The sequence below is a fragment of the Papio anubis genome, chromosome 4, assembly GCF_008728515.1.
Source record: "Papio anubis isolate 15944 chromosome 4, Panubis1.0, whole genome shotgun sequence".
Taxonomy (NCBI): Eukaryota; Metazoa; Chordata; class Mammalia; order Primates; family Cercopithecidae; genus Papio; species Papio anubis.
Genome location: NC_044979.1, coordinates 138,986,944 through 138,996,986, shown reverse-complemented (window position 1 = coordinate 138,996,986; position 10,043 = coordinate 138,986,944). Strand labels below are relative to the sequence as shown.

The following is a 10,043-nucleotide window of genomic DNA, read 5'->3' as shown; positions in this document are numbered from 1 at the left end:
GCCCATCTCGGCCTCCCAAAGTGCTGGGATTACAGGCTTGAGCCACCGCGCCTGGCCTGATTTATTTTTTAGACAGGGTCTTGCTCTGTCCTCCAGGCTGGAGTGCAGTGGCACCATCATGGCTCACTGCAGCCTCGACCTCCTGGGCTCAAGTGATCCTCCTGCTTCAGCCTCCTGAGTATCTGAGACTACAGGTATGTGCTACCATGCACGGCTAGTTTTTTAATTTTTTGTGGAGACTGGGTCTCACCATATTGCCCAGGCTGGTCTTGAACTCCTGGGCTCAAGATATCCTCCTGCCTTCTTTAAACTCATCTCATTGATGCCTCCTCCAGGAAGCCTGTGCTGTTCCCTCAGCTTGAGGCTTCTTATCTGATCCCCCACAACCTCTCCTACAGCTCAGCAAAGGTTTATGAAATGAGGCTTTGCAGGCACCTGCCTGCCAGGGGTGTTAGCAAAGCTGCAGACCCTGCCTGGGGCCCTGCTGTCTAGTTACCCTGGTCTCTGAATCACGGATGAGCCCTCATTTCTTCCCACAAATAAACCCTGTGACCCTCCACCCTCTACTCAGAGAACCTGCCCTCAGGTAGTTCCGTTTATGACATACACACACTTAGCCCTGAGGCTGGACTGACAGACAGACCTGGCTGGTGGACTCCAGCCCAAGCCTGCCCACTGCTGGGGTGGGGGCCTCCGAGGGAGAGGACAGGGCCGGGTGGGGAGGAAGGCGGGGCCTGAGGCTGTGCGAGGCGAGTCGGTGTGTCCCCGGCTGGGACGGAAGTTGCACCACAAGTACAATTAGTTTCAGTTTTGTTTCTTTTTCAGGCACCCAGCAACAGCGGCCTCCAGGCCCCAGGCCCCCTCGCCATCCTACAGGCCAAGATCCGCTCTGGCTAGGTAAGGGGCTGGGGGCGGCACAGCTGTAGGAAGGACTGAGCGGAGGGAGTAGGGGGAGGGGAGGGGATAGACAGCACGGGGGGAGGAGGAGGAAGGGAGGGGAGCGCGGAGGGGAAGAGGCACCCGGAAGGCAGGAGGAGAGGGCAGGCGGAAAACTGCACCCGCCTCCCTCCCGCTCCGTGGCCACAGGTCCCTGCCAGAAAGACCCCGTCCCACTCTCTGAGGTCTCCTCCCGGCCCCAGAAAAGGGGACATTCCACCAAGTCTGCCCAACAAGTAGGTCTCAGCCACTGTGCCAGGAGCTCAGGACTCCCTCCCTCCAGAGGTTTCTGGAATGCGTTCAGCAGGAAAAGCTAAAAGAACAGAACTCCAGGAGATAAGCCAAGGCCAAGTCCATCGGAGGGTGAGCCAGCAGCGGGAAGGGGGCCGGCCCTTCCCCTAGGCCTTTTTTCTGCGCGCTCCAGAATCCGCTTTAGAAACTGTTGAATGCAGGAAGTGGGGCCTTCACCACCCATGACACTGCCCCAGGTCTAGCAGAAGACAGGTGTGTGGCCAGGTGGGCACGGTAGTTCATGCCTATAATCCTAATGCTTTGGGGAGGCCTAGACGGGAGGATCACCTGAGGCCAGGAGTTGGAGACCAGCCTGGGCAACATAGCAAGACTCCAGCTCTACAAAAAGTGATAATTTTTAAAAAATGGCCAGGGTGCCTGGGCGTGGTGACTCACGCCTATAATCCCAGCACTTTGGGAGACCGAGGAGGGCGGATCACCTGAGGTCAGGAGTTCAAGACCAGCCTGGCCAATAGAGCAAAACTCTGTTTCTACTAAACATACAAAAATTAGCCAGGCATGATGGTGCGCACCTGTAATCACAGCTACTTGGGAGGCTGAGACAGGAGAATCGCTTGAACCTGGCAGGTGGAGGTTGCAGTGAGCCAAGATCGCACAACTGCACTCCAGCCTGGGCAACAGAGTGAGACTCTGTCTCAAAAAAAAAAAAAAAAAAAAAGGCTGGGTGTGGTGGCACATGCCTGTACTCCCAACTACTCGAGAGACTTGAGTCTAGGAGTTTGAGGCTGCAGTGAACTATGATCGCACCACTGCACTCCAGCCTGGGTGACAGAGGGTGACCCTATTGCTAAAAAGTAAAATAAAATAAAATAAAAAGAAGGCAGGTGTATGGGGCTTGGAGGACTAAAGCCCCCTAAACTACTGCAAGATCCTATCCTAACTGGCAGGACCTAGGCATCTCTGCCCACTGGGATCCCCATCTGTGTCCTTACTGCCTGCCCCTCGCACCCTGGCACCCCATACAGCAGGACCCCGGTACCTGTGCACACAGGAGGGCTTGCACCACATTTGCCACAAGGCCTATGAACTGGGGACGCTGAGGATTCGATCATTAGCTAAGGCCAGGGACTCCTGGTCTTGTCATTTCTCGCAGGTCTGATCCAACAAGTAGCATTGACATTTTTACGTTTGCTGGATGTACACACGGAAGTGGAGGAAGAGGAGAAGAGGGAGGAGGGCAGTTCCTTCGCTCAAGAGCAAGTGGCCCAAGTCCTCAGAAGACTAGAAGGAAGTTCCTGGCCATTCAGGTGAGACCTTAGGTTCTTTCCCGGCCATTGGGTCAGCCCCTAGCCCTGGGGATCCCGTGGGGCTTAAGGACGGTGGGGGGTCGGGGTAGAAGCTAGATGGTGAGCTGGTGAAGGTGCGTTCTCAACTCTGATCCTGATGCCTCTGCCTGCAGCATGGTTTCCCACGGGTCCTCGCCCTCCCTCCTAGAGGCCCTGAGCAGCGACTTTCTGGCCTGTAAAATCTGCCTGGAGCAGCTGCAGGCACCCAAGACACTGCCCTGCCTGCATACCTACTGCCAGGACTGCCTGGGCCAGCTGGCCGATGGCAGCCGCATCCGCTGCCCCGAATGTCGCGAGACCGTGCCCGTGCCACCTGAGGGTGTGGCCGCCTTCAAGACCAACTTCTTCGTCAATGGGCTGCTGGACCTGGTGAAGGCTCGAGCCTGTGGAGACCTGCGTGCCGGGAAGCCAGCCTGTGCCCTGTGTCCCCTGGTGGGTGGCACCAGCGCCGGGGGGCCGGCCACGGCCCGGTGCCTGGACTGTGCCGACGACTTGTGCCAGGCCTGTGCCGACGGGCACCGCTGTACCCGCCAGACCCACACCCACCGCGTGGTGGACCTGGTGGGCTACAGGGCGGGATGGTATGATGAGGAGGCCCGGGAGCGCCAGGCGGCCCAGTGTCCCCAGCACCCCGGGGAGGCACTGCGCTTCCTGTGCCAGCCCTGCTCGCAGTTGCTGTGCAGAGAGTGCCGCCTAGACCCCCACCTGGACCACCCCTGCCTACCTCTGGCTGAGGCTGTGCGTGCCCGGAGGCCGGGCCTGGAGGAGCTGCTGGCCGGTGTGGACAGTAACCTGGTGGAGCTGGAGGCGGCGCGGAGGGTGGAGAAGGAGGCGCTGGCCCGGCTGCGGGAGCAGGCGGCCCGGGTGGGGACACAGGTAGAGGAGGCGGCTGAGGGCGTCCTCCGGGCCCTGCTGGCCCAGAAGCAGGAGGTGCTGGGGCAGCTACGAGCCCACGTGGAGGCTGCTGAAGAGGCTGCTCGGGGGAGGCTGGCGGAGCTCGAGGGCCGTGAGCAGGTGGCCAGAGCGGCAGCCGCCTTCGCCCGCCGGGTACTCAGCCTGGGGCGAGAGGCTGAGATCCTCTCCCTGGAAGGGGCAATTGCGCAGCGGCTCCGGCAGCTGCAGGGCTGCCCCTGGGCACCGGGGCCGGCCCCCTGCCTGCTCCCGCAGCTGGAGCTCCATCCTGGGCTGCTGGACAAGAACTGCCACCTGCTTCAGCTGTCCTTTGAGGAGCAGCAGCCCCAGAAGGATGGTGGGAAAGACGGAGCTGGTACCCAGGGAGGTGAGGAGAGCCAGAGCAGGAGAGAGGATGCGCCGAAGACGGAGAGACAGGGTGGGGTCCAACCCCAGGCCAGAGATGGAGCCCAGACCCCCAAAGAGGAAAAAGCCCAGACAACCCGAGAAGACGGAGTCCAGACCTTGGAGGAGGACAGGGCCCAGATACCCCACGAGGATGGAGGACCCCAGCCCCACAGGGGTGGCAGACCAAACAAGAAGAAAAAGTTCAAAGGCAGGCTCAAGTCAATTTCCCGAGAGCCCAGCCCAGCCCTGGGCCCGAACCTGGACGGCTCTGGCCTCCTCCCCAGACCCATCTTTTCCTGCAGTTTCCCCACGCGGATGCCTGGGGACAAGCGGTCCCCCCGGATCACTGGACTGTGTCCCTTCGGCCCCCGGGAGATCCTGGTGGCGGATGAGCAGAATCGGGCGCTGAAATGCTTCTCCCTCAACGGTGACTACAAGGGCACCGTGCCGGTCCCTGAGGGCTGCTCCCCTTGCAGCGTGGCTGCCCTGCAGAGCGCCGTGGCCTTCTCCGCTGGTGCACGGCTCTATCTCATCAGCCCCGATGGCGAGGTGCAGTGGCGCCGGGCCCTGAGCCTCTCCCAGGCCAGCCACGCGGTGGCGGCACTGCCAAGCGGGGACCGTGTGGCTGTCAGCGTGGCGGGCCACGTGGAGGTGTACAATATGGAAGGCAGCCTGGCCACCCGGTTCATTCCTGGGGGCAAGGCCAGCCGGGGCCTGCGGGCACTGGTGTTTCTGACCACCAGCCCCCAGGGGCATTTCGTGGGGTCGGATTGGCAGCAGAATAGCGTGGTAATCTGTGATGGGCTGGGCCAGGTGGTTGGGGAGTACAAGGGGCCAGGCCTGCATGGCTGCCAGCCGGGCTCTGTGTCTGTGGATAAGAAGGGCTACATCTTCCTGACCCTTCGAGAAGTCAACAAGGTGGTGATCCTGGACCCGAAGGGGTCCCTCCTTGGAGACTTCCTGACAGCCTACCACGGCCTGGAAAAGCCCCGGGTTACCACCATGGTGGATGGCAGGTACCTGGTTGTGTCCCTCAGTAATGGGACCATCCATGTCTTTCGGGTCCGTTCTCCGGACAATTAAAGGGGCTATGACTAGGGTGGGAGGGAGTGGGGAGGGAGAGGGCAGGAAGGAGGCAGAGCTGTCTGTGGGAGGTGGCGGCCGAGGACATTTTCCTGAAGGGCAGGGGTTGGCAACTTCGCAACATGGAGTGCCAAGCTGCTAACCCGTCTTCTAGTGTGTGAGAATAGGGACCAAGGGTGGTGGCGTGACCGTAACTCTAAGAAGCAGAGGAGGTGGTGGTGGGTGGTGGGGGATGCTGGGGGTTCACCTGCCTCTCGCTTTTTGTGGGTGGCTGCTGCCACCACCACCGCTGCTATATAGTTTAGGTTTCTGAGGTTTGTGAGCCTGTCCTGATTTGCATTCTTCAAAACCATTCCTGATAGAGTAGCTGAGGGAGAGTCTTGGGGCAAATAAGGGCCCAGGGTGGGTCAGGCATGTGCATTGTGGAACAGAGCTGAGACCCTGGCCCCCCTCGGACTGGCACAGGGTCCTACAGAGTCAGAGGAGGCCTGAGATTTCAAATGGACAGTAAATGGCCTCTTCTGCCAGCCACAGGCAGGAAGCTCCTGTAACCACGGCATCCACCAGTGGCAGTACAGGGTTGGCTTACAGGAGGGCTGCAAGTGCAGACAGCAGCTGGGGCCAAAGAGGTGTTAAGCTGAAAGGCTACGAAGAGAATAGGCTACTGGAAAACCAAACCCAGCAGAATTAATGTCCAAAAATCCACATTCTCCATCGCTTCTCAGCCTTTGGCTAAGATTAAATATTAAAAAATTAAAAAAAAAAAAACAGACTCTGCCAGGCGCAGTGGCTCATGCCTATAATCCTAGCACTTTGGGAGGCTGTGGCAGCAGGATTGCTTGAGGCCAGGAGTTTGAGACCAGCCTGGGCAACATAGTGAGACCCCATCTCTACAAAAGATTAAAAATTAGCTGCGTGTAGTAGCATATGCCTGTCAACCTAGCTACTCAGGAGGCTGAGGTGGGAGGATCCCTTGAGCCCAGGAGTTTGAGGCTGCAGTAAGTTATGATCACACCGCTGCATTCCAGACCCTGTCTCAAACACACACACACACACACACACACACACACACAGAAACACACACAAACAGAAAAAGCAGGTTATCCATCACTTCTCAGCTAAGATCGAGTGTGAAAAAAAATGAAAAAAAATAAAAAGCAAGTTCTGAGTATCAGAGCAGGGGAGCCCTCCACGCAGCCGCGGAGCCAGTCCGAGGGAAGAGGTACGCAGGATAGAAAAGTCTCTAGGCTCCAACGCTTCTGTTTCGGTGGCTTTCCTTTTCCTGGAGTCTGTGTGTTGCCTTCTCCTCATTTTCCAGCAAAATTCCTTTTGAGATGTGTTGGCCTTCACTCGGCTGAACTAGGGGGTGAAGGAAGTTGTCCTCTGTGGGCCGCTATTGCTGGGGAAACAGCTAAACCCTGCAGGCCAAGGGGAACTTGGGGGTGCCAGGAAAACCTGGAAGGTGCAGTAGGGCTGCGATGGATAGAGGCATCAAACCAGAAGGGAGGAACCTGTCGGAGGTGGGCTGTGACCACCAGACCTTTTCATGAGTGGTGGCAGTGGTGGAATTGAGGAGGCAAGTAGGCTTGGAGAACGTTTTTAGCCAGGGGCTGCTGAGAGATGGCAGAAGGGGGTCTTAATGTGGGGACTATGGACAGTGGGGCATCCGTGGGAAGCAGAGGGATTTTGGACAAGTCCAGATGGAACGCGCAGGGCATAGGTAGAGGGAAAAGAAAATCCCTTTCTGGGAGAACCATTTCTTGTTTATTGAAACAGTGGGGGACATCATCAAAGTCCGGGCGGACACATTCAATTATCTAAAAATTACAAAGGTAGGCACAGCAAAGAATAATGAAGATTATAAGAAAACCAAGGGCCAGGTGCAGTGGCTCATGCCTGTAATCCCAGCACTCTGGGAGGCTGGGGTGGGTGGATCACCTGAGGTCAGGAGTTCGAGACCAGCCTGGCCAACGTGGAGAAACCCCATCTCTACTAAAAATACAAAAATTAGCTAGGCATGGGAGCGGGTGCCTGTAATCCCAGCTACTTGGGAGGCTGAGGCAGGAGAATCATTTGAACCTAGGAAGCAGAGGTTGCAGTGAGCTGAGATCGCACCATTGCACTCCAGCCTGGGTAACAAGAATGAAACTCCGTCTCAAAAAAAAAAAAAAAAAAAAAGAAGAAGAAGAAGAAAGAGAGAGAGAGAAAGAGAGAAAGACAACCAAGAAGCTGGGAAAACCGTGTAGATTTGATTTGACGAGGATAAGCTTGGTCTGTAATACATGCGGTGACTAGAACAGTATTTGGTCAAAGAACGACGTAAGCTCTGCACCCTGGAGTAAATGTATGCAGGCAAGGATTAGTAAAATGAAAAATAATAATAATTTTAAAAAGGAAAAAAAAAGGCCTGACGCAGTGGCTCACGCCTGTAATCCCAGCACTTTGGGAGGCTGAGGTGGGTGGATCACCTGAGGTCGGGAGTTCGAGACCAGCCTGGCCACTACGGTGAAACCCCGTCTCTACTAAAAATACAAAAATTAGCCAGGCGTGGTGGCATATGCCTGTAGTCCCAGCTACTGGGGAGGCTGAGGCAGGAGAATCGCTTGAACGCGGGAGGCAGAGGTTGCAGTGAGCCAAGATCGCGCCGTTGCACTCCAGCCTGGGTGTCACAGTGAGGCTCCATCTCAAAAAAATAAAAAATTAATAATTAAATGCACTTGCATTGGTCAAAAATAAATGTTAAAAATATTTTGTGGAGAAATAGACTCCTGGCACTATAAAAATGATGCTTCCTGGAGAATAATTTGGCAAGACTTTGCAAGAATGACAAAAATGATTATAAGAATAGGTTGTCTCACTTTGGGGAATACATTCCGGGAAAGTAATGTAAGAGAAAAACTATTTGCATACAGACATTTGAGGCTGCTCTCTATATTACAGTCAAGAACTGGAAACTGTTCAGCTGCGGGGTGACAGCTAACTAGATTGTGGTTTATTAGAGGAATGAGCCTTTATGTATGACAACTATGAAAACTATTGAGAAGAAATAGTTATGTGATACAGTCATAATCCTCAAAAACGGAGAATCAGGAATTATGATCAAATAGTGATAGTAACGAGGGAAACATCCATCTGAATAATTACTGAGTAGAAATAGGTTTGAAATTTGTAAATAGTCATTGATATGGGAGATTGGGGTTTTTTGTTTTGTTTTTCGTTATTTTGTGCTATTATCCATACGTGTAGCTTTCTACTTCAGTTTTTATTATCCATTACATAACATACATGCTTGAATATTTGCTTCAAGGAAATACACGTTTATAAGTGATACTCAATAACTACTGGGTTTGAGAATGAAGGTGTCAGAACAAATGAGATTGTCCTATGAGAGAAGGGGCAGGAGCCAGGGAGGAGGATCCCAGCTGGCTGGTTCTCAGCCAGGAGGCAGGGCCATTGGGGCAAGGTGGCAGACCAAGGAACCACTCTGGGAAGGTTTGCAAAGGTCAGGTCCCCCCTGCCAGGTGATCGAATTATCTTAGAGTGTCTGGAAGTTTTATTGAGTTCACCAAATAACTCAGACCAACTGGAAACCAAGTGGAATTTCTAGGAGACCAACTAGAATAGGGATCAGCTACATGTGGGGGTGTCGGGGAGAGGGGGGCGCAGGGAACGGGGTCTATCTTCATTGCAGCTCTGTCTGCAGAGCCAGCACTGTGATAGCTCATAGCTCATAGTAGGTGCTCAGTGAATGTCTGTGAAGTGAATTAATATCTAGAAAGGGATGAGACAATGGTACAACTCTTTCCAAAGCTTTCCCACCTCCAAAACCTCGGCTTGTGGGGAATCTCCAGTAGGGGGCACTGTGGACACGGTTCAGCATCTGCCTCCCAAGGCTGGGCTCCGCGTCAAAAAAAAAAAAAACAAAGATAAGACTGGGCCAGGCGCAGTAGTCTCTCCTCTTATCTCAGCACTTTGCGTGGCCAAGGCTGGAGGATGGCTTGAGGTCAGGAGTTCAAGACCAGGCTGGGCAACATAGCAAGACCCCATCTCTACAAAAAAATTTTAAAATTAGCCAGAGGTAGTGGCATGCACCCGTAGTCCCAACTGCTCGGGAGGCTGAGGTGGGAAATTGCTCAAGCCCAGGAGTTCAAGGCTGCAGTGAGCTCCGATTGTGCTACTGCACTCCAACCTGAGTGACAGAGCAAAACCTGATTTCCTAACGGGAAAAAAAAAAAAAAAAAAGAGGGAGAGATGAGGTCGAGATGTCCCGCTTCTGTGCATGTGGAGGGGGTAACCGGGAACTGTGTACTGTAGGGGATCGCACACCTTGGGGTGGAAACAGCAGCTCTCCGGAGTTGCATGGGAGCCATGGGCAGCGGTCCTGCCTGGTGAAATGATTCTAGCCACGTGGCCCACCCAGGGGGCACAACAGGAATAGAGACCTTCAGAAATGAAGCGTCACCTGGCTGCAAGAAGATAGTCCCACAGGTGCCCAAGAGATGGGGACGCGAAGTGGCTTCTGAGGAAGCTGTAAGAATCCACAGGGCATTGAAAGATGGAGGGAAATACTAAGTTTTCTTCGTAAAGAGGTGAGGGGGTGGGAGCAGCAGAGGACACTGGAAAAATGAGAAACATGGATGGGAAGTGCTGCCTTGAGCATAATCTGGAGGTAAAATCTCCAACACTGTAATTGGGTGGCCTGGGGACCTGATAGAAAGCCCTGCTTAGGACTAAAGCAGAGTTCCTAGTTATATCGCAGATGCAAAGAGACCAGGAACACGCTAGTAATCCCAGCACTTAGGGAGGCTGAGGTGGGTGGACGACCTGAGGTCAGGAGTTCAAGATCAGCCTGGCCAACATGGTGAAACCCCATCTCTACTAAAAATACAAAAATTAGCCAGGTGTGGTGGTGCATGCCTGTAATCCCAGCTACTCGGGAGGCTGAGGTGGGAGAATCGCTTGAACCCAGGAGGCAGAGGTTGCAGTGAGCTGAGATCGTACCACTGCACTCCAGGCTGGGCAACAGAGTAAGACCCTGTCTCAAAAAGAGAAAAAAAAGAGAGAGAGAGAGAAAGAGAGAAATCAGGAACATCATGAAAGATACAGCAAAATGTTTCACCCCAGCCC

The 10,043-nt window shown here is 54.5% G+C and overlaps 1 protein-coding gene across 5 annotated transcripts; it reads left to right on the top strand.

The window, feature by feature from the left end:
• The first annotated feature begins 748 nt into the window (after positions 1-748).
• TRIM56 (tripartite motif containing 56) lies at positions 749-7,320 on the top strand. Of its 5 annotated transcripts, none has more exons than XM_031665528.1 (4): positions 749-897; positions 1,140-1,452; positions 2,342-2,495; positions 2,648-7,320. In XM_031665528.1, the coding sequence occupies exon 4, from the start codon at positions 2,649-2,651 to the stop codon at positions 4,914-4,916; it is 2,268 nt and encodes a 755-aa protein (XP_031521388.1). In that variant the 5' UTR covers positions 749-897; positions 1,140-1,452; positions 2,342-2,495; position 2,648; the 3' UTR covers positions 4,917-7,320. The 5 variants fall into 5 exon arrangements, with proteins under 5 accessions (XP_031521388.1, XP_031521386.1, XP_009197065.3 ...); XM_031665526.1 differs by having other exon boundaries at positions 1,087-1,452; XM_009198801.4 differs by lacking the exon at positions 1,140-1,452 and having other exon boundaries at positions 750-897.
• The last annotated feature ends 2,723 nt before the right edge of the window (positions 7,321-10,043 follow it).

Coding starts and splice junctions, on each gene's coding strand:
- TRIM56 (XM_031665528.1), top strand. CDS start 2,649: ATGGTTTCCCACGGGTCCTCGCCCTCCCTCCTAGAGGCCCTGAGCAGC.